The following is a 24,419-nucleotide window of genomic DNA, read 5'->3' on the forward strand; positions in this document are numbered from 1 at the left end:
GGCTTAGCCAAAAGGTATCCAGCTCGGGCCTCTTGCGCTGCCTTGGTGATGCGGCTTTGGAGCACGCGTCTTCTTCGCTGAGCGTGTACCTTCTTCGGTACAAAATGAATGAATAAGGGAGAGAGAGGAGTGGTTCTTTATGAAGGTGGGAAAGGGTGGCGCTATCTTCTGCAGCCCTTGAGGGCGCCAATGAATAAGGGAAATGAGTGAGTGAGTGAGTGAGTGAGTGAGTGAGTGAGTGAGTGAGTGAGTGAGTGAGTGAGTGAGTGAGTGAGTGAGTGAGTGAGTGAGTGAGTGAGTGAGTGAGAAGGATATAAATAGAGGGACGGAGCAGCTGTAAGTGCCGTATTATGTAATATTATTTTCCACCGATGCCGTTCTTTTTCTATCACCCATGGTAATGAGTGTCCGATACCGCCGATTAAGTAGGCGTGGCGTCCTGCCAGCCAATGACAAAGAGCAAAAAGAATTAAAGATGAAAGAAAGAAAAAGAAAGAGTCATTACTTAATACTGCTTCTAGGCCATAGATGTGCCTTCGAAAAAGGGAGCACTTATATGAGAGGCACTGGACTGGACTGGAAAAACTTTATTTAGGTCCTGCAGGACGCGCTTAGGCGTAGCGGGCGTCTCCCACGTAGGGACCGACAGGGAATACCTGTCAAGCCTCAACCTGGAGCCAGCCTATAGATAAAAGCACTTGTCTTCTTCAGGGCACAGGTCGAGACAAGTGCCCCCAGAGTCATGTCGCTCGCTCACTCACTGACGTATTCGCCATCCTACACAACTATATTACTTAAATTATCAACAGAGGTAGCAAGGGAAGCCTGCGCCTCCGTCATGGGGACTTTGTCTTCAGGGAACCTGTTGTCATCAGTATAGTTCTCTTCAACTTATCTTGGCCCTGAGGAAGTGCCCTTGTCGAATCGTTGGTTTCAGGCTGAGGCTTCCCTCGTTCGATCACTGTTGATCGCTCCATCCATGTTTCGTCACTATCGCCATGTGACCTCTTTTCTCTTGTAAGAACAAGAAAATTTAGTGACCGACCGGAGAAAAAATTACTATACGGGACAAACTCCTGCGCGACTGTTCGGCCTTTACCGTATGTCTTCTTTATTTCCTTCTTTCTTTCTTTTTTTTTTTCTTACTGCGCGGGGAAATGATTCGTTGATTACACGGCGTCGAATGCGAAGCATTTTGCAGTCTTCACTGAAGTGACGTGAACTGCACCCCATCCGACTCTCTTTCACGCTTTGCTCCGTCAAGCAGATCCGACGCTCCTGCGAGACCGCCGAAGATTTAATTCGCACTACCACTTTTGCACTCTTCACGAGGGAGCATAACGCCTTGACGAGGGAGCATAATTTGAGAATTACGCAAAGAAGCGAGCTCTATTAAGTACGACACGCGCTCGATGAAACATTACAACACACCACCCGTTAATGCGGGACCAGGCGGATGAAGAAAATATTGACCAGCGCGCATAAAGCAAAGTGGCGTCCTCTAGCGGCGCTGTTAAACACTATCCTCTCCCTACTTTTTGTTTTCTGTTTTTTTTTGTTTTTTTTTTCCGCATGCATGGGTGTATGAAAACAATCCGGCCAAGTTCGCCGCTCTCTTGATTGCTTGCGCTGTCGGTGAAAGGTACATTAAAGAGTGCCGATCACGATGTTGTTTTTCGACCACGAAGAGGAGGGAACACTCTACGCAGTGATTAGCGAACGGTTCGCGAACCGCAGAGCACAAAGAACATCACCTTCAAGTTGACGCCTTCTGTGCTTGCTCGTTACTTGTTTCGTGTTCACAGTGTTAATCGCGCACCTGATGTTATAGGACGCCTCGATGTGTATCGACGCCTGCTGTGATTCGAAGCAGTACTATACGCGCATTAAGCGTTGGTTACTGTAGGTCGCTATGTTTAGTTATTAGTGAAAATAGAGGCATAATGACGAAGAAAAATTAATTTTGCTAGTCTTGCGGGTGTCAGGCAGTTTCCTGAATTTGATTTCGTCTGTATACAGAGCACGACGATATCTGCAATCTAAGAAAGGACTGGCACAATGGCGACCTTCTGCGACGGCCGTTTCTTGCGTTTCTTGAGATGCACCAGCCTACTTGACCGCTCGTTGTGAACTCAAGCGATGAACGTTTCATTGCGTGATGCGTCCGTGCATACTGCAAACTACTCTCCTTCTTCTCGTCTGCTACCCTTTCCCAGCGCAGGGTAGCTAACCGGCGCGCTCAGCCTGGTTAAAGGGGCCCTGCGACCATTTTATACACGCCACGTTCTGCATCACAACGCTGTTCACTGTGCTATCCCGAGGTGAATGAAAAAAAAAATTACAAAAAATTCACGCGACGAAACAAGAGTTGTTCAGCTTACAAATTCAAACTAAAAGCAGACGACAAAAAGAGGCGTACCGTTTCGCATTTCACTTAGCCAGCGAGAACTTACGCGGCTTTCAACCAAACGCTGCTTACATCCCGTGGCACGAGAAGTTTCTTACCATTACATTCTTCCCTTCGTAGCCTCTGTTGGTATGGTGGCGCCACCTAGTTAAGGCGCCTGCAAACGCGCCGCCTCGCGCGCAGTGAAATTTATAAATAGCCATCGGATGTTTGTCAAAAAATATAAAACAATGAACTCTACACACTGTTGATACCTACGTGATACGCGCAAGTGCTTATTTTTGAATTATATTTCGGGCGTTACATAGGTCGGACAGCGCACCTTGTGTCAGTTGCAAATTAAGTTAATTTGTATTGCACAATTTTGGGGTCCTCTTCGCAGTATTAAAGTTCATAAAATACGTTTTTTTATTTTAAAGCTCGTCATTGTACGTAGAGTATAAACATGCATAATATATTCTTAATGCCGAATCGATGAAAACGAACAGCATAAGTCGACGTGCTTTGCGTCGCATCCGCTGCCGAATATTGTTGATGTATATGACGCATTGATTGATGACGATGTATTGATTTCAAAAGGAAATTTAAATATCAAATGATCTGATTTCGGTGCCATCGCTGGCGCTGGAGGCATCGCCAAGTCCTATATAGTAAGCAAACGTGAAAAACAACCAACGTGCATAATTTGGGGTGCGGGGCCCCTTTTACCTCCATGCGTTTAGTCCATCACTTCCCTATCTCTATCTCTCTTCTGTAACGAGCCGATTGGGCTCACGGCATGCGATTTCGTAAGTTTGTTAAAATTGCAATATGCGTTTGTTTTGTCGTTACTTAGTGAGCCCGAATTGACATTGCGGGCATCAGTTTGATACTAAGTACAGTAAAACTCGCAGTTATTTTCGCAGCGCTCTTCACTCTCCTGCGAATCAAGCTTTCCCTCAGTATGATGCTTTTAAAGGTGAGGCCGACCTTAACGCGCAAGCACGTTCGGCACAATCGTAGCGCTTACTTCTAGCTCCGTGAAAAGATAAGGAAGGTAAGTAAACACAGAAGAGGAGGGGGCGGTGGGTGTCGGCCAGGCGCATGCCCGGTTTGCTACTCTACACTGTGAGAAAGGAGGTTAAGCCGTAAGGAGAAAGAAGGTGTGCCGCATCATCAGGAATTCACTGAGGTCTGTCGACTTCAAGAACTCAGGTAATACACGTATGGCTAAGCTTACCGCGCATGAGACGATGGTCCAAGAATTTTCGTCAACAAGAATGAAGTCGAGAGCGCCGAAGTGGAAGGCACTGGTCGTCGGGAATGTTCGACGAATTGGCACTCTGAGGCTCCACATGCATCACAAAACTAAGGAATCACAAGGAAGTTTCGCTTTAAGCTTCACCCACAATTTTACACACAGTAAAATGTCTTCAATTTCCTGCACACTCCCCCCCCCCCCCCCCCCCCCCCCCCCCCCCCCGTAATGTCAACATGATCACGCATGAGGTAGATCACAAGAAGTTGTCACTCGCCCGGATTTAATAAGTTATGCAACGTGAATATTTTTTTCGGCAATTTTATGCAAGCTATAGACCACACTCAATTATTGTCCCTCTCAGTCCTCGCCAAAGTGCTTCCGCTTCCGGTTCATGCTAGGCGCTTCCCTAAACCACTTTCTGGGCGGAGCGGGCACTCTCGCTACAGATAACGATAACGCCGAGCCCCACTCTCACCGAGCGCAGTTATCGCTGCTAGTCTTGGCGTCAGGTAAGGGCTGTCTATAGTTCTATGGAATACACAAAAATCGCAAAAAGTTGGTTGCCTTGGCAACTCCCAGCGTGTGTGCGGCTGAGTAAAGGTTGTCGCTTACGCAATTCTGTACACCTCGGCCCACCTTTTATCCGGCTTGCACGTGAAGGAGGGAACGGTCTTCAACGTGCGGATGTGTGTTTTCGGTTCGGAAATTTGACGGCCCTTTCTGGTTTATTCTCTGGTGTGATTGCTGCCGAATCAATGGTATCGTTACTATTGATGGAAGAGAAAGATTCATGCAAGTGTTGCTCGCTGTTTCAAGTGGTCGCTCTTACGATATCTCAGGTGGATGGCATCTCCGATTCTTATGGGATAATCGGCTGTAAGGTGTCGTCGCTTTACGGAGGAAACCGGTCACTAGTAATGGCATATTCGACTGGTGTTTCTAACCTTTTTTTTTTTTTTCCGCTTGAGAAGCTTCAAAAATTGTCAAACAGAGCAGCTAACCTGTGGTCCTACAATAAGCTTGCTCCTATAGTCGATGGACAAAGCCAGAATAACTATATTAAAGTAATTCGTTTGTAAAACGCTGTTTTGTTATTGTTTTAGACTGATCCTAGAGTGCTCTGACAGCTCTGGGAAACGACCAGCTGAATATGACATTAACAAGGATATAGAATAATTCACTTTATTTTCTTTTTTGTTTCTTTTTTGCTTCTCTCTATCTGTGCTATATTCGAGGCGTTAAACAAATTGACAAGAAATTAATTCTAGCTGTCCGTGTTGTTTGTTATTTTCCAGTTCACGAAAGCTTTCGTTCCCTCGGTAATGCTCACAATTTGGCATCGCCGATGGGGACAGCGTTGTACTTCTTTTAGGTGATATCTGAAATCGTATTCAGTCTTGCATTGGTGTAAAAGTAATCGTAGCTATTACGTGTAACTATTACCCGCCATTATAACTCTGTTCGATTGTCTCGTTTTCATTCCTATACCATTAAATGCGCTGAACCATACCCGCTTTTGTGTCACTCTGACGTTCTCGATCCGTTTCGGTGTTGCTTTCTGTTAATAATGCCTTCTATTCGACTTTCGAAGCAATAATCCTTTCTCCTCAAGCGCTAGTATTCGATCCGATTAAAACTTTTACTTTTAAAGCACGTCAACTCAAAACTATTTTTTTAGTTCTGTTATCGAAAAACAGCTTACTTACTTTATTTTGCTTTTCATTTTGTTACAAACACTACCGGGACCGCCTTTATCGCACACTAATTTACTCATCTACCGCGGTGACTCAGTAGCTATGGCGTTCCCAGAACGGGGTCGTAGGTTCGATACCCTGTCGTGCTGTGCCGCATTCCTATGAGAGCGGAATTCACAAACGTCCTTGTAACCGTGCTTTGGAAGTGCCCATTAGATAAATTTATCATAGCGCACGCCAATATTTCGCTGAGAGACCATTGAAAACGATTTAACATAATAAATGACGTGGTACTTCTCTAAACGTTCCGAAAGCGATGCCAAAACCCATGTTATCAACGTAGCGTTCCAAAAATAAGTCCGGAAGACCTAACCGTAGCTTAACGAACTGACCCTGCCATCTACCGTGAAAATGTGGAACGGCGACGCAACTGCTCGGCCGCATGTGCCGTTTCGTCCCAGCAGATGGCGACTCCGCTTCGGTCGCCTGAATAAGCTTTTCCGAGCGGCTTCCCTATTTCTCTTTCCTCCAGTGTTCCCCTTTTGCGCCCTTCCTATATCCCATCAAACATATGGACGTTGGGCCCTTTCTGGAGGACTGCGTTATTGTAGATGTTTTTTCACTTAAAGGACGATGATAATGATGGTGATGGTGATGAAATTTAACCACAGATGTTGTTTCAGGCCTTGCACCAGATATGAAAAAAAAGTGGCTCATTTATATGTAGTTTTAGCAAGATACGCTTGAGACAGTCACGTATGTGCTTGATGAGGGCTTGATGAAAGCATGCCTGTGCGTACCTGGCATGCTTTCGCACCCCTTGCTTGGAGTGCGAATACTTTCGCGTCACACACAACTATATATACAGGGTGCCCCACGTAACTTTAGCCAAACTTTAAAAATATGCAAATGCCACCTAGCTCAACAGAACCACGGTATTGCTGTTTGCGGTCGCTTAGAGATACTCAGAATATTTTTTTTGCATTCCGCCTAATTCGATAATTAGTCTTAATTAATTAATCGACTTCTGAGATATTAAAATTAGATGAAAAGTGTCAATGAGAAAACAGTAGAGCAACATGAAAAACTCCCGATACAGCTTTTTGTTGCTGAATACGTGCTACATAAAAGTGTTTTTCCAAGCATGAAAGAAGCCCGCGAATAACGCAAAGTGCCTCGAGCGGCCAGTCGCGCGGCAAGTTTGCGTGCATTCGCGGGCTTCTTTCACGCTCTGAAAAACACTTTTATGTAGCACGTATTCAGCAACAGAAAGCTGTATCGGGAGTTTTTCATGTTGCTCTACTGTTTTCTCATTGACACTTTTCATCTAATTTTAATATCTCGGAAGTCGATTAATTAATTAAGACTAATTATCGAATTAGGCGGAACGCAAAAAATATTCTGAGTATCTCTAAGCGACCGCAAACAGCATTACCGTGGTTCTGTTGAGCTAGGTGGCCATTTGCATATAGTTAAAGTTTGGCTAAAGTTACGTAGGACACCCTGTATATATATATATATATATATATATATATATATATATATATTAAATGACGCGTTCTACTTCTTGAAACGTTCCGAAAGCGATGCCATGTCATTCATGTCATGTTATGCATGTATGTCATACATATCCTAATATATATAGGATCATATCATATAGGATCACATCATATCATAGAAAATAGGATACATATCCTGATATGTATATATATATATATATATATATATATATATATCAGGATATGTATGACATACATGCATATCATGACATGAATGGCATGTCATGCACACTTGTCATGAATATCCTGATTACATCCAGCTATAGTTTGTACGAGTTATAGTTGTACGGCTGCATTCGTTTCGTTCTCTACCGCGAAGTGTGACCTCCCCCCACCCCGACTCCCTTCCGGTCTTGATAGCTTCTCGCCTAACAAAATCGTCCTACAACTTGTCATGTGAGCAGCTTCCGCTCTCACTCTTTCCATTTTTTACTCTCTTTCCTTCCTTCTTTATATTCTGCCCCATGCCTTAATTTTCATTTTATTTTTTCGTTGATAGCTTGACACGGGACTCCACGTGTTCATTTTTGCAACATACTGACGAATAACTAGCTGCAGCGCGCGGATGATCCATTCTTTCGCAAGCCTAATTTGGCGTGGCGGAAGCTCACTTAATTCGGTCCCTTGTTCTCTCCATAATAAAGATGTTTATTCTCTCTCTTCATCTCTTCCGTATGCTTATACTTCGTAGGACGCTACATCGTTGGTAAATCTGTAAAACGGTAAATCGTCTAGCCCTTCCTCTAGGCTAACCATTTTTCCTAGCCATTCTATTTATGTAGCTTATGCTGCAAAACTACAAAACTGAGAAACTGGAAATAGGAAATTAGCCAGCACAGTTCAGCGATAATTTATTTATTTATTTATTTATTTATTTATTTATTTATTTATTTATTTATTTATTTATTTATTTATTTATTTATTTTGCAGTGAATTGCAGATCGCCTTTAAGATATGGTCAGGTTGTATTCCTGCGTTTCCCTCATAAACATTGCTATTGCTAATATTATTATAATTTTTATCCATGCTGGTGCAATGAAGAAAGTTCCTAGCAAAACTTTTATGCTTCAAAAGCCGGAATTTATGCGCTTCTAATGTGAATAATTAAAAGACTCTTGGCTATTGTATGAGTGAAATAATTCTTGGCTATTGTATGCGACACGTCACGCAATTTTTTTGATCCTGCTAAACTTTTTCAATAATCAAGATTAATTTACCAACTTCCCAAGTATTAAGCAACGCACGAGTGGAAGGGGGAGGGTGAGGAAGATATATGGCGAGAATTGTGAAAATATTGCCAAGAACGTGTATTTCTTGCTCTCACATGTGTGATATTCGAAACACGCGTTGCCGTTTCCAAGGCACACTACATCCTAATACGACATTTCAAAAAAAAAAAAAAAAAAATTGTCTCGTTTCACAAGTGTTGCTTCTTGTTTGTACCTTGTATGATTAGGTATATTCTTTCCGCAGGCAGCTTTCACTGTAACTACGGTAACGTTAGCTCGATCGCACATATTTCGCACAGCTATGAAGACGGTACACTAGACGAACACCTCTGACGCCCCGCACGAATCTCGCTGTCAAACCTCGCTCTGCTCCCTGTCGGCGAGCGCGAGAACTTGCGTAGTTCTTCGAGCCGTGAGCAGATGGCGCGACAGCTGCCGACGAGAGGGAGTTTATCGATTCTATTCGCGGCAAATTCAAACGGCTCGCTCAACAGCACAGAGCTCAATATAATTCTCGTCACGTGAGCTTGGTTCCAGATGTGTTGCTGTTACGAAATGAGCGTAATTGCGATAAAATTCATTTTCATTCGTAACTTATTAACTCGCTTTACTTACAGTGGGATTTCAACGTAATGGTTGCAGTTGTTCAAGGCCCGACGCTGTCAATGTACACCCGAAAACAATAAAGTTAGAACCACGGCATCAACAAAAATTTAGTTTCTTCCGTAGTTACCGCGTGACGTGGAATGATTTGACGGCATTGCATTAGTCGAACAAGCTCACGTGGGGTGTACTTCTTATTTTGAGCCAGCCATGCTTAGGCTCTGAAGAAAAAAAACTTATTGCGCCAAACGTTCCCTCGCGAGTGCACGTTCAAGGTAAATGTTTCATGGCTCCTTGAGTAAAGAAAGAAACAAAAGGAACATTAGATAGATAGATAGATAGATAGATAGATAGATAGATAGATAGATAGATAGATAGATAGATAGATAGATAGATAGATAGATAGATAGATAGATAGATAGCTAGATAGATAGATAGATAGATAGATAGATAGATAGATAGATAGATAGATAGATAGATAGATAGATAGATAGATAGATAGATAGATAGATAGATAGATAGATAGATAGATAGATAGATAGATAGATAGATAGATAGATAGATAGTACTGTACAAATGCTTACCCTCGCGGTGCACAATTCACCTCTACGTCAAAGTAATAAAACTCACAAGATTTAAAATTCGGCCGATGGATGCCGCCGCTGCTGCCTCTTGTTGAAACAGCACTACCTTTACGCACTTCCTGCAACACTGCCCCTTCATAGCCGTTGCGCTCTTACCGAGAAGCATCCGACAAAGAAACACGTCATTGTGTAATGGAGGTCCCCCTCGCTCTTTTTTCTTAGCTCAACACCCAGTTCCCGTTGTTCGTAAACTTCGTTCTTACCTCCTACTCTAGCTATTGTTCTTCGCGCTTAACTATTCGCCGGTATTTAGCGATCCCCCTAGCACTCCCTCTCCATTGTCTCGTTCCCGCCTTTTCCGATCCGCAAAGTTTTCATTCAGTGCGCTCGCACGACCCCTATAGGTGCAAGAGAGAGCGCAGCTCAGAGATGCTTCTGCTGCTGCTGCAGTCACCCTCGTCCATAACAATGACTTTGCCAACTTCCCGCGCCTCAGCCTAGTGCTTTTCTGTTGCTTCCCGTCTCAACTACGCCATCCCCGGAGCTTCCCTCTTTCTCCCGCCATTCTGCGTTCCCGCGCTTGCCCTCCCAGCCCTTATCCCTCGAGCTGCGTCGTTGCTTCGTAAATTGACGTCGCTCAGCATTTCGCTGTTCCTCCCGCGTTAAGCCCTCTCCCTGCGCGATCATCTCAAACGCCGTCCCTCCTTCTCGTCACCCTCGCCACTCCTTTCACTCGTGTTCCTCCTCGGCCGGCTTTTGCATGTAGTATACTTCCCGCTGTTTTTCTTCTTTAGATAGGCTCTACCTCCTAACTCCTGTAATTCCTTTTTCCCCCGTACACCGGCATAGGGTAGCCAGCCGTTCTATACACTGGCTAACCTAACTCTGTTTCCCTCTCTTCTTCCTCTCTCCGTCTCTTTGTTCTTGACTTATCTTGGCTTCCCTCGGCTTCCATCGGCATCCCTCGCCCTCCTTAGAAGTTGCACATAGTTTTACCCGCAGAAACATGGGTGAGGTGCAAACAAGAGGAGAAGAGGGCGAGAACGGCTCAAGTCTCGGAGTGCGGTTCTCTCTCTCTCGCTCTCTCATCTTCTGACCCGGGCTTCCCCATCGTTCCGGCGCTTGAGGTGCCACGATTGCCTGTTGCGCCGCCCCGCGGTCTCCTGCGCGTCGTCGGCGTCGTCCCATCAACTACAGCGCCGCGACGCCTCGGCCTACACTCCCGCCGCGCTTCGGCGTCCCCTTTTCCCTCGTTCGCCCTCCTACTCTCCCATTATTTCCCCAACGCAGCTCGTTCTCCCCGTCAACTCCGCGCGCGGCCTTGCTTCGGCGCCTGCATCCCACCGCCTTATTCCCCTGTACCTGAGATTACGCGCCGCGCCGGGCTGTTTGCTTTTCTCGCTTCCGCCCCCGCTCATCTCCTGGGCTGACTTAGCGTCGCCGTTCCCTTGTTACCCTAGTTTTCCACGCTTCTCTTTCTTTTCTCCGCTTCTTTATCTCGCTCTCTTCTTTTCTCCGCGTCGATCTTCGCTGCCTTCCTTTCCTGATATCGTCGCTGGAGGCACTTTCACCAACGCGTCGGCGCGTGATTAGCTTTACTGCCTAACCTATATCTCTCTGTTTCGATGTCTGTGCGTTCTTGTCTACGTAGTTATGCGTGCATGCATACACGCGTGCGTCTTTTCGTTTTTCGTATGCGACCTTCTTGCTGTGCGTTGCGTCGTTCTTTTTTCTCTTGTCGTGTCAAACTCGCGCGTAGACGTGGCGTAGACGTTGGGTGAACATAGACGAGACCCCCCCCCCCCCCCCGTCCAAGAAAATAAAAAGAATAAAGGACAAGGCGGGAATTGAATATGTATGGGGAGGTGGCAAGTTGACGCTCATTAACGGCTCGACTCCCTCCGCCCCTCTCCATCTTCTTTTATGCCCGGGATCACTTTTTTGTTGTACGTGCCGAAGTGCGAGAGGGGGGTTTTACGTTAATCTCGGTACGTACGCCGTCATGTGCGCTCTAAAGGCGTGCGTACGCCAAGTGTGAAAAAAATGAATATTTTAATCGTGGTACAGCTGGTTTCTTGTTTACCTTTTTGTTTGCTCTATTTCAACCTTTCTTGAGCTGCCGGCTGCCGCTCGTGATTTGACTCTCATGTACTGTGAACTCTGTAACACCACCTTTGTTTTAGAATGTGACGATCACGGGAAAAGTGACTTACCAGCATCAGATGCCCTGTCTCTTACGTTCGCACAATGGGAGCCCCATTATATGTGTGTGTGTGTGTGTGTGTGTGTGTGTGTGTGTGTGTGTGTGTGTGTGTGTGTGTGTGTGTGTGTGTGTGTGTGTGTGTGTGTGTGTGTGTGTGTGTGTGTGTGTGTGTGTGTGTGTGTGTGTGTGTGTGTGTGTGTGTGTGTGTGTGTGTGTGGTGTGTGTGTGTGTGTGTGTGTGTGTGTGTGTGTGTGTGTGTGTGTGTGTGTGTGTGTGTGTCTGTGTGTGTGTGTGTGTGTGTCATTCGCAGTATACAGTTGCATCATATCCGGGATAACCTATACCTATACCTGACTTCGTATTCGGGATAATCTTTTATTATTATTATTATTATTATTATTATTATTATTATTATTATTATTATTATTATTATTGCGTTGTTACTTCCCGGTTAACTTTGAAAAAGACTAGTGAATGTGCAATAAAATGTACAATTAGTCTCAAGAGAACATAACTTGTCCTATCGGCCCGCAGTTTCCCTGCTCTTCCCGAAAGCTTTGTTCCCGATTGCTTACATGGGCTTACCAGCTCATAAAAGAACGCAGTCGAATTCAGCCAACAGCGACAGTACTTGACGTTCTCGTGCCGGAGGCGCCGAAGCATATCTCTCCGTGCTCAAGCGCACGAGGAGGGTGTACGAGTCAAGGTGGTTTCCCCATCACCACTCCCTCTCCCTTCCCTACTTGAACCGGCGTTCCCTTGTGTGCGTGCGCTCCCCGGTATACTGCTTCTTTCCCCGCGAAAGAATAGCACGAAAAATAAAGGAACCCCGGTGAATCAGGGGCGGTGAGTAAAGGTTGTAGGAAAAAGAGGGAAGGGAAGTGCAAGAGGATGGGCAAGGGGGAGTGCCAGGAAGAGATGGGAAGAGCGGTGGAGCTCTGCTCCGCTTGAGCGTCGCGTGCGCCGAGACCTGTGCGGGCGCGCAAGCCAGGTTCCGCGGAACAGCGCTTCGCCGGGGCTGAGCAAACACGCACACACGCACGCACGCACGCACGCACGCTGTGAGGAGCACTCTACAGCGAGCGCCGGGAACGACGAGCCGGTGGCTGCGGCCAAAGTTTGGAAGTCGATGAAGAGCCTCGGAGAAGGAAGAAGGGGGCGAATCAGGTGAGGGAGAGCGCTGTAGCGCAGCCCGGCAGAAAGTCGGCGCCCAGGCTATGGGTCCAGGCTTTCCCCGGCGCCCTCCTTTCACCCCTCTTCTTGGTCTCGCTTCCACGGGGTTGAAAGGGGAGGAGTGGGTGGAAGGGGCGCAAGCTCGCGTGATTCGGGAGGAAGTGGTTTTCGCGTCGGGAAGTTTTGGACGTCGTGGGGAGAGCTCCGGGGCGTGGAGAGGAAGGTAGTTGGCGTTGAGTGGAGTCGAGGGGGGAGAATAAAAATAAAAGAATCGGGACGCCCGGGAAGTTTGCGAGGGGAGGGAAGGGGGGAGGAGGCTTGACAACGGCGGGAAAGCTGCCTAGCTGAAGAGTATAGGCTGCTTGCTCGTCCACTTTCCCTGTGGTGAGGGAAGCGAGGGAAGCATCTCGGCGTTTCGCTGGTTCTGCGTGTCCCTTCGTTTGAGGCGTTGTCGGGAAAGAGGGAGGCGAACGCTGCACCCCCTCGTGGTGTCGATTAAAAGGAAAGCCCTCTCTTCCCTGCGCAACTTTTTTTCCTCTTGGAGGTTTGTCGCGTGCTGCCGCCGGTACACTGGAGGAGTGTTCGCGAGTGCCGTGTTCGAAGAACAATCAGTGTGGGAAGCTTGGCTGCCGCGAGGTCCTTCGGGGAAGTTTTGGGGGAATAAACAAAAAGGGGGGAAAGTTGCCGCGTCGCGTCGCGCGCGGTGGAGCCTATTATTGCGCGGTGTTGCTAAGACGAGAGAGCAGAGAAAGTTGAGAGAGATTTATTATCAGAAAAAACAAAAGTTGCGAGACTGTCGGCAGTGGCCCCGCGCGCAAATTAATTAAGGAGCTGGCAGACAGTAGGAGCAATCAAGAAGCTTGCTGCAGGACCTTCTATAGACTCGCGAGGGTTTGTTTCGTACCTGTAGTCGAGTAACGACGTGAATCATGCGAGGTTCTCCGTCACGATGGTTTAATTCCAGCAGCGCCTTAGGAACGGTGACAGCTGTCATGGCTTTACACTTTTCGGCGAAACTGAGGCATTCTCTGAGGCACCCGTGCCGTCAGAATGTTGCGCCTAGCAAAGAAAAACGCGTGCAACGTTTACTGTAGTCGTGCGCCTAACAGATCAGCAGTTAGATCCTAAGAACGCAATAGACGAAGTGCTAGGTCTATTCTCATGCCCGTTCTATACAGAGATGTGTCCCACATGATGTCCTCTTGGAGCAGCTTTCGAATTCTTTTTATTTAATTGTGTTTATAGCTTTACTTTTTTTGCGAACTCTGCCTACGTGGAGTGCTTTGCTCCAGGTTTAATTTATTAATATGACAATGGTGCTTATCTTACTGTTTTTGTTGAAGGGTGTTTATATAGACCGTGTCTGGGGTTAATCTGATGTTCACATTATTGTTGTGTGATGTATTTGCGTGTCAAGAAAAGGGTAGAACGTAGTCGTGGACGGCAGGGGATTAGTTCGCATGATGAGATTAAGAAATTTGAAGGCCTATATTATGGAGGCAGTGGACGCAAGAGAGTGGTAATTTGAAATCCCGTAGAGGGGCCTTCATCTTGCAGTCTGCATAGGATAAGCCGATCGTGATTACTAAACATTCACAGCTGCAGCTGGTCACGTCTCCGATGGCCCGTGAATTACAATAGAGAGCTTCCATTAAAAATGTATCGCTCTGACCGCATGGACTAACCGGGAAAAGCATTGACTGCAAACACAATAGTCCGTACTGCATGCTTGTGGAACGGGAATAATTGAACGTGAACGCGAAGCGAACACTCCGATTGTATCCTTAGTCTAAATGCAGCACTTACTTCTCGTACGAAGTAGAGCATGCGTCTGAAAAAAAGTATACCGAATTGTGCTCGCGCATACGGAATCTCGATAAAGGAAACCTATAGCTTTCCAGCAATCCGCGCGTTCATTTATTATTATTTTTTTAATGCTGAGCAACAGCTGTGGCACTACTCTGCGAAAATTTTCTCAGCGGAGCAGCGGAGCGGATGTAGTAAACGGCAGCATTGTCAAGTTGGACCTCGTGATGGGCAGCGATATGCGCTTTAATTAACACTTCTGACAATGCAACCAACGCGGGACAAAAAATTAAAAATAAAGAAAAAGCGCACAAGAAACATCACTGTGCAGCCCGGCGACAGGATCTTCTGGCACTGCAAAGTGCCGCTGCAGCCGGCCGCACTTTGCAGCATAGCGGCGGAGCCTAGTCAGACACTAGATGGCGCGACTTTTCCAAGATGGCGGCGCCGAGTGGGGATAGTCGACCTTAAAGAGGCGTACCTTGACGTTCTTTTTTTATGTTTAAAGTAAAATTTTAGAAAATGTCTATACGGACAGGCTTAGACTTTATTATCAGACTTACACGCGTATTTTTTAAACATGAAATGCTTTTAGCTCCCGTTGCCGGTGACCTTCAAGTGACCTTGAACCCGAAAGCCAGAAGCCGTTATCCGGGTGCTCAAAGGGACTCAAACGAGAACATCCGAGCATCGTGCCGTTGTCAGATGGGAAGAGGACTTGGCAGCCGTAGGTACCGCGCCCCAGAGCTTACATGTACTCATCGACCCAGCATCATTCGGTACATTGACCCCGGCATCCCCCCACTCCTACCCGGGCTGACTGGGTGGGGGGCTTTGATTCGGGCCAACGGTCCTTCCCGGACAAGGGGGCCGCTGTGGAGCGGCACTAACTGTGCTATTTAGCGCTTCACACATCGTTGCGAGAACAAAACGAGATCATCCGGGCAACCAGTCAAAACTTAAGAAAATGCGGTCTCCGGCCCCCGAACCTTTTGTAGAGGACCGCATTACATACGCTAGTTACTTCCCAAACAAGTTACAGAACATATTGCTTCCGATTTCTTCCTAATGTTTGTTCACAATGTCACTCAAGCTGTAACTTCTAGTACGCTGAACTTTTAATTCTCATTTCCAATATCGACGTTCAGAAGGCAGATACAGGGCACCATACACTTGTCACCTTTTGGCGCTGAGACAGGGTTGCCTGTGCTCTTTTCAACGCCAGCGGTCCGTGAGTTGGCCGCACGTTTGCAGCCGACCACTTCGATGCGACAGGAAGGAAAAGTAGCCACAGACGCTGAGCGCGTTGCACTGTTGGAATAAGAAAAGCGGTTGAAGGCGGCGGCACCACAGACTGCAAAAGATGCCATATGGTAGCCATTTCATGCTTACATCTGCTTCCGATTACGGGAGAGCCAGCATTTTTTTTTTTTTTTCGTGTCATTGACAGCCGCAAGATCGACGACGTATCGTTCGAGAAAAATTTATTCCGTCAAATGACGATAAGCCCACCCTACCGAGTGCTTAATTTTAATATTCTCGGAGCTCGCAACTCGGCCAGGACCTGCTTCCTCCTAGCCATTTGTAGTCGTTGCGCACGTTTTTTGCCCAAAATTTTCGCTAAGTATTTATTGGTAACGTTTTGATAAGTGTGACGTAATAGTTAACAGGGACTTGCAGCCTACGCCCGAGCGTAGGGCCTTTCAATCTATTAATGCTGTTTTAAACGAACAATCACTACAGAGCTGATTTTTGTGTGCTTATTATATTGACATTTGCTCACGGGCACGTTTGCCAGGTTGACGGCGAAGCTGATATATATATATATATATATAAGAATTCCACAACGGTTTTCATTACATGTGGACGAATATGAAATTTTCTTCTTTTTTTACTGTCCTTTTCTACAGACGTTTGGTCCCCTTCCCCCCCCCCCCCCCCCTCACATCATATGCAGAGTGTCGTGTCCGCGTTCCATACGCACGCCCTTGAAGATCTGTGCATTTCAGTAAGAGCTTGTTTCTCTCTCGCTCGTTTTGCAGAAGGGCGGCGATGGTGAGACGACGGTATACAAGCGAGTCGCTGTGGTCGAGAACTTCTTCGAGATCATCTATGGCGTCCACGTCGAGATGGACGGCCGAGGGGGAAAGCACGCTGGACAGAAAAGGACCTACAAGGCGGTGAGTCACCCTTGTCGACACTTCATCCACGATTTGTTTCCGTCTTCCGCGCTGTGTTCAAATCATTGCCAATATAAGCTTCATAATAGACATGGAGCAGCGCAACACCGACGGGGACCAAGAAGAAGAAGACACAGCGCTACGTATGTGTCTTCCTATTCTTGGTCCCTGTCGTGTTGCGCTGCTCCATGTCTATTATATATGAATCCAAGCCAACTAGCCCGGCAACCTGCCCTAGCTATATAGGCTGCCGAGTTTAACGGCTGCGTTATCTACTTCATATGCGTTCGAGAGTTTTCGAAATGTATAGGGTGGTCAGTACAGCCTCCCGCATTTTTAGCTATATCGCGCGAGAACACTGTAATATGGTCGTACGTCGTCCTGAACGGAAGTTCGCCTTCTTTTCTTAATCGTGTGCAAGAATCGGTTCTGTAATTTGGTGCAAGCTGTATAGCCTCAGCCGTGAAAAGAACCGATGCGTCCATCCCCTGCACGTTACGGCTATCAACGTTGCTTCCGGTAGCCAACAGATATCGTCTACTGCCAACAAGTTGCATCGACAGAACTCCTTTTATCTTATGGCTGTTTTGCAAACGTTCGAAGCGAAGCACACGTGTGACTCTTTAATGTAAACAGCGGAAAGTCGTATACAGGTAGCGCCGCGGTCACTCATCACTACGTGTTTCTCCGCAACGCCACGAAGAGCACCGAATTTTCCGATCCTCGACGGATGAATTACGGTTACATTTGGCGCAAGAGGGAAAGCGCAAGGGACTGGAATTTCGGCGACATTATTTTTTAACAACGCTGCCAACATGACAGCTAGGAAAGAAATATTATTTCTTCCATCCCTTGCAGTCCGACTTAAAGATTCCTCGTTTAGTATTATTTGACAAAGTTTTTCAAATGTATATTTATTTGTACTCCGCGTTGTATTTGTCCAGTTGCATCGATCAGCCTAATACGTTTATGCGCGCTCTTGAAGTACAAGTACATTATCACAGTCATTCCTTCTTCGGACGTTACTAGAGCGGAATCAGCTTCGCGCAAACATAGTTTCCATCTGTGATGATTCCACCTTTCAGCATGCGGTAACCGACGTTACTTCAGATTGCAGTTTAATTTACTTCTATATGTTATTATATCTTACTAGTATCTTTATTTTTTTAGCTTGTGTATTCCTACCAATGTTTTATGTATTTTTACCTTCTTCTCCGGATTTTGTTCATTTTCTTTTTTTGTTGTAATCTCCCTGATGTGCCGTGTAACACATTTCCTTGTTTAATGCCTTAAAGTGCCCCGTGGGCAATATGAATAAAATGTTAAATAAATAAATGAGTAAATAAATAAATCTAGAAGTTTACGGCTACGTCGATATAGAACCTCTGGAAGCAATTTGTCTTGCTCCCACCTTACATTTAGCGAGTGATTTGGGGGCGAAGTGTCAGGCCAGACTGTCAAACATACCTGAAGCCGATCCAGTTACATTCAGGCTAAATTCCTCTCGCGTTCAGAAGGCTGTCGCGTTAAAAATATCTCGCAGTCGTGTCGTAAGTATTTCTCGTCTCAGAGAACATCATTCTCGGCCCTTTCTTCGGAACCGCAGATCGCCGAGCTCTACGCCTTCCTGCCCCGCGAAGCGGTCACACACTTCCTGATGTCCTGCTCCGACTGCCAGAAGAGGATGCACCTCACCAACGGCGCGCTGAGCTCCATCGCTCCCGTCGCAGCCGCAGCGAACGCCGTCGACTCTCCCGCCCACAACACCGGCGGCGTCCCATCAACGCCCGCGGCACCGCCTCCAACGACAGCCGAGACGGCGTCGTCCTCCGGTTACCAGAGCAACAGCGCCAACGGCAACAACGCCGGCGGCGCCAGCTGTGGACCCGGAAGCAGAGGAGCCGGAAGCCCGTCCCGTGACGTCACTTCCAAGAGCGCCGCTGGCGCCACCGCGTCGCCGACGAGTTCCGCGGCATCTTCGCCAGGGGGCGCCGCCGGCAGCGACGCGAGCGCTACCGCGGGGCGCGCGGTAGGCGCGCGAATCGCGTCCGTGACGGCGGCCGATCTCGACTTCAGCGTCCCCATCACGACGGCCTACTTGAAACACATGAGGAGTCTCGGCCTCTCCGACGAGGATGCCTTCAACCCACGGGAGGTGAGTGAGTGACTCTACCCTCTCTCGAATCGGGCGTTGCGTACTCGACGACGCGCTTCTTGGCGTCAAACGTCTTCGTTCCGCGAGTGTCGACAGGACCGTTGTTCTGTACACTATAACTACTTGTTGCGTCGCGACACCGCGGTAAGTTGATCGGTCGTTGTTGCTGCTGCTGCTGCGGCGGCTCCTGGTTCGGTCGTCGGCTGCATCGCCGCGGCGATTGTCTCGCCTTTCGGAGCGCGCGTTTCGGCGTGCCTTTGCGACTCGGGACACCTTTGAAATGCCACTGTGTTTTCTTTTGAAATGTCAGGGCGCGCCGTCGCTACACGACTTGTTTTTCGTCGGCGCGGAGTCGGAAATCTTGCCTCTCTTGCTCCTTTTTTTTTTCTTTTTTTTTCTTTCTTTAAAAATTATTTCTGCAATGCGGCATGCCGAAAGAGCGCTATTAAGCGAGTTGGAACCAGGTGATTTGTGATTGATTCGTTCTTTCTTTATTGCTGCCTGTCTGTCTTTCTTTGAAATTCTTTTCGGAGAGAGAGTTGAAATTTCGGTTAACCTTTCGCGAACCGTGTCGTGCAAGTGTTCCAGCGCCGACATTTTTGCGCGCTTGCTTTTTTGGGTAGTGCCTCGGGCGAGGAAAACACATTTTTTCGCGATGTGTTCATATGTTGGTAGACACGTGCACGCACTTCACCGATGCGTGCCTAGAATAATAAAAAAAATAAAGTATAATAAGTGCTCTAGGCGCATTTTTAGTTGATGATCTGGCCTTATTATCGGTAAGTGCCCAGTTTGTTATTACCCGGAGAGAGGAACAAAGACCTGCGAAGGCGAGAACTGATGGTATACATATCTTCGTAAGCCTGACTGAGGACGCTTGGAATGCGCCAGCGTACTTTTTCTCTCTGTCAAATATAATAGTTATTACGCCCTTCAAGTGGGCCAGCTGCCTAAGCTATATAATAACGAAGCGGTCAGAAGCAATGCGCCTTCCACAACCCCCCCCCCCTTTTTTTTCGCTGTTATTAAGCAACCAATTACTACCACTTCGAGTTACATTTATCTACAGTGAGTAAACACCCGTCGGATTCATATATGTTGTATACGTAGTCCTATATGATCAAATCGATTCTTGTATGCTCTCTTATAAACGTGTATGGCTATATAGGATTATAGTGCGGGGCGTACGGGTATTCTTCAGTAGGGTGTGCAAGTCAACAATGTTTTTTTTTTTTTTTAGTTCACTGAGGTTTAGTTATTTCACTATTTCGAATTTCTTGTGTACACATATACCGAACCATTCTGAGCTGTCACCATTGTGCCCGATGTTTGTTTAGAATTTGCGGTAAAGTAACGCAATACGTGCTACATAAAAGCTTTTTCCGAGCGTGAAAGTTGCCCGCAAATACACGCAAAGTGCTGCGAGCGGCCAGTCGAGCGCAACTTTGCGTGTATTCGCGGACTTCTTTCACGCTCGGAAAAACTTTTATGTAGCACGTACTGAGCAACAGAAAGCTGTATCGGGAGTTTTTCACATCGCTCTACAGTTTTCTCATTGACACTTTAATCTAATTATTAGAGACCGGATTTTAGGCAAATGCCTTTTTTTGTTCCTTGCGCTCCTATCGCCCCGCTTTGATATATGAGCATGAATTAAAGGTTAAGAAGGGCTTTTATAGTGTTTTTATAGTGCCTATAAATGCCTGTTTTGGCGTTTGTGCCTAAATGCCTATAAATGCCCATTTTCAATATAGGCGCCTATATGAACAGTATTTAGCCTCAAGTTTCGCTTTCGAGTGGAGTTAGAGACCGTTATTCATGTTACCGGGCAACATTGACTGTTCGTCCTTTAGTTCAACCAACTCCCGGAAAACAAACAACTGCTAGCAGCATTGAAATGGGACGCGCCGGCCAGCATACGCCGCCGCGCTGACATTGCGCGAGCGGTTGGCGAATGCGAAACCGTGGAGAGCCGTCAGGGGAAAGGAGAGTGAAGAGGAAAAGAAGAAAAATGTGATGTACACGCGGCTTTTGTTTTGTTTGTAATTTACTTTTTAAGGTGTTCACCGCCGTCGGGCGTTCCTTCTTAGCGTACGAGATCATTCTCAGTAACAAGAGGAACAATTTTGAATCCAAAAATCTGGAGATGGTGGTAGTTTGCTATTGTTTCCACAATCTTCACAGTGATTCTTTGACTACGTTCCGCGTGCTCTCCAAACAGATTTCTTCTAACATGTGCACTTCAAATGGGCGGAAGTGTATTTGGCAGTGTTGGGATGTCTGGCCTGTACAATTCGGATAATGTCATTGTATATGAGGAAATTGCGAAGAGTTGTACCTAACAGTCCTCATGTAAGAACATGCTAATTTCTTAATAAATCGCAGTCTCTCTTGCATTTGTTATTTGTCTGTTTTTGGTGTGTCTTAATTTAATTGCGTCAGGCAGACATAAAGTATCGGTTTTTTAAATCAGTATTCTCAGCTTTGAAGTATTCTTTTTCATGCCTGTTTCACTATATGCGACGCTCGAGTACAGTGGCCACTGAACATGAATATGAGCAGTGTGCTTATTGAATGAAGCCAATTGATCGTCATTAGTTCGCCAGTTTTATGGCACGGCTATGTTCAACTGTTGGCGCCTTTGTGCCATCATAGACAATAACATTTCTTGTTATCCTATCGTAGATACAGGCCGCGCACGTCTTCGTTTGAAATTATTTGCATTTATGTAAAAATTTATTGTGCCTATATTTACGACGTTGGAGGGCTAAAACGTTTTTTTGCTTGCCTATTTTTGGAGACTAAAACGCGCTCTTTTAATGCCTAAAGATCCGGCCTCTACTAATTATAATACTTGAGAAGTGAATAAATAATGAAGGCAAATCATCTAAGTAGGCGGAATGCAAAAAAAATAATCTCAGTATCTCCAAGCGACGGAGAACAACATCACCCTGGTTCTGTCCGGCTAAGTAGCATTTGCATAAAGCATGGCCCAAGTTAAGTGAAACACCCTGTATAGTCCATCTTTCACACGCCGCGGCGGCCCATTGTCTATACCAGGAACCTCCTAAACACGGCGCGCGGGCCGCATGCGGCCCGCGTATGCCTCTTGACCAGCCCGCGGTCGTCGGAAGTCCTTGCGGTGATCATTTTCTCCCTCATAGCCTAAATCGCGCCTCCACCTGGGAGTGGGACTACTCCACAAGACCTTTCGCTTCTTCGTATTTTGGGAGCCGCGCGGCTTCACTGCAGTCGCAAGGTCACGCCGCCTCATCCAAGGCAGTGCCGACGAATCGGGAGTCTCATGCGACCGCCGCGTGAGCAGCGTGCGACGCTCGATGCTCTGATTGGCCGGTCCCGGCCACTACGTCAGAAGACGCGCCGAAGCTTTCCCGCCTTCGCGAAGGCGGGTTAAGCTCGGAGAGCTTGCGCCAGAGTTTCGCCCGCGGCTACTTACTTGACAAGGTCACCCTTTTTCTTTATAGCATTATAAGCAAGCTTCGCAGGTAGAGGCCTAATTGGAGGTCTAAGGGAGATGCCTTCCTCCAGCAGTGGACATAAATATAGGCTGATGATGGTGATGATCAAGCAGGCTTCACCCACTTTGGAGGTATCTGACGGAGAACTTTAGTCCACCTCGTTGCTGAGCCTGGGGCCTCGGTATGGCGGCAGACATGGCGGGGGGGGGGGGGGGGGGGGGATTCTGTAAGAGTCCACCTAGTGGACTGTCTATTTCGGCCGATGCTAAATGGCTGCAGCTACACGAGTGAGGAGGAGACAGGTGCACCCAGCCAATCTCCTTCTCGCTCCTGGAGCTGTAGCCAATGAGCGACAGCCGACATGGACAGTCCACTAGGGGGACTCTTACAGAATACCCGCCTTGGTCGGCCTCGGTCACGGAACCCGATGTCCCTACACCAGTCTCGTCAGAGCAGAAAGCTTCAGACGGCAAGCCTGAGGGAAGTCTCGTGGGTACCTTGTTTTTATATCGAACAGCATTCGTTGGCTCTTTCGGCCGTTTCAATGGTCGGTGGTTAACGGACATCCGAGAGCACTATCTGCAACCGAGTAGCGTGGCACGTTATCTTGAGATGGCGGGGTCGAAGGTCGGCGGCGGCGAGGTACACGCGACTAAAATGTAGGGATAAGAAATAAGCGCAAAATCTTAGGGGATGGAAAAAGAAAATGAATTAATGAATCACAGTCGCCCAATCAGACAGGCTGCCTAGGCGAAGTCCAGCAAGGATTTGAGGACCACTCTGGCGTCGGCCTGCGGTGGAATCGTCCACGGTATTGAAGCGAATAGCCTTCTTTGGCCTTTTCGGCCGTTTTCGTAGTTGGTTGACGATCGGAGGTCTGTGATTGCCGAAATCTATCCGTCACGAAAAAATTGATAACTCTGGTTACTCGGCAAGACTGTGTTTACTCGTCTCAAAGCATTGCAGATTAGACAAAAAAATTTGGCGGATTCACCGCACATGTTGGAATCTCATGTGAAGCGAAGCTTTAGCATAGTAGTTAATCAATTGCTTTACAACTGGCTTGCGATGCGTTTCATTTTGCTTACTTTCATCTTTTACTACGTGAAATCTCACGCAATCATGTTTGTGCACCCACCACAAAGGTCACAAGCGTTATTTACATGCTATTTTTTTATTTGTGTGCGCCACATCGCCCACAAGCTTCGTCAACGCAGCTATGTATGTCACGAGTACGAAGGGGATATATGACGCTTGTCAAAGAAAGGATGGCGATGATGGTTGTATCCGCGGAGACATACCGTACAGACTCGTGTAAGGGCCGCACTTTTTTTTTCCGCACAATTTCGACAAGGTGCGGCCTTTACGGTTATAAGGACCGGTTATAGATGGCTCTAGAAATTAGATGCCACTACTAGGATGGCCCTCGCCATCTAGTTGCGGCACGCGGAAGTACGGCCCTCGCCATCTAGTAGCGGCACATGGAAGTACGCAGCTTGCGAAAGTTCGCCGATGCGCGTGCGCGGCATCGGGGCACCGAACGCGATCGCTTCCCCCCCCGTTGGAAATTTTTTTTTTCTCCAAATTTCGGGCGGCCAAGTTGTGGGTGCTGCCCTTACACGAGTCCATGCGGTATCTGATTACATTTAGTCGTTCTGAACCTCTTTTGTCTAGGGAGCCTACACGCAACGCCGTTTTGTAGCCTGTATAGGCTCCCTACTTTTGTCACAGTGACACATACTCATTCTGGAGGTTTGGCCAACAGTGGGCACACACCCTGTTGTGTACACACACCTAATGGGTAAATCAATGAAAATCAACGAAATCAAATAGTCCATAGAATGTGGTGCGTTATTCGATTTACACGTCGATTTTCTTTAGAGATACCCGTGAGCCGAAATTATATGTCCAGGCTACATGCGGGTTTTTTTTTTTATTTTTATTTTTTAACGCCTCTACAACGGAATGACATCTAGAACGAAGGAGTAATTCTGTCCCGGTTCTATTGTGAGCTGTGCGTTGCGCAACCTTTACAAACGAATGATTTCGGAGGCCCCAGGCACTTCCTTATGAAGGCATTCGACTGTAAATATATGCCTATATGGCG

At 47.0% G+C, this 24,419-nt stretch overlaps 1 protein-coding gene across 2 annotated transcripts in view; it reads left to right on the plus strand.

Annotated features, from left to right (window-relative positions):
- Positions 1 to 24,419, plus strand: part of LOC119466012 (nucleolar protein 4) — a 133,000-nt gene that overhangs the window by 62,805 nt on the left and 45,776 nt on the right. For both annotated transcript variants that reach the window (XM_037726496.2, XM_037726497.2), the window contains exons 3-4: positions 16,541 to 16,678; positions 18,285 to 18,833. In XM_037726496.2, coding sequence (XP_037582424.1) covers positions 16,541 to 16,678; positions 18,285 to 18,833 — 687 coding nt within the window. The remainder of the gene's footprint in view (positions 1 to 16,540; positions 16,679 to 18,284; positions 18,834 to 24,419) is intronic.

The sequence above is a fragment of the Dermacentor silvarum genome, chromosome 10, assembly GCF_013339745.2.
Source record: "Dermacentor silvarum isolate Dsil-2018 chromosome 10, BIME_Dsil_1.4, whole genome shotgun sequence".
Classification (NCBI taxonomy): Eukaryota; Metazoa; Arthropoda; class Arachnida; order Ixodida; family Ixodidae; genus Dermacentor; species Dermacentor silvarum.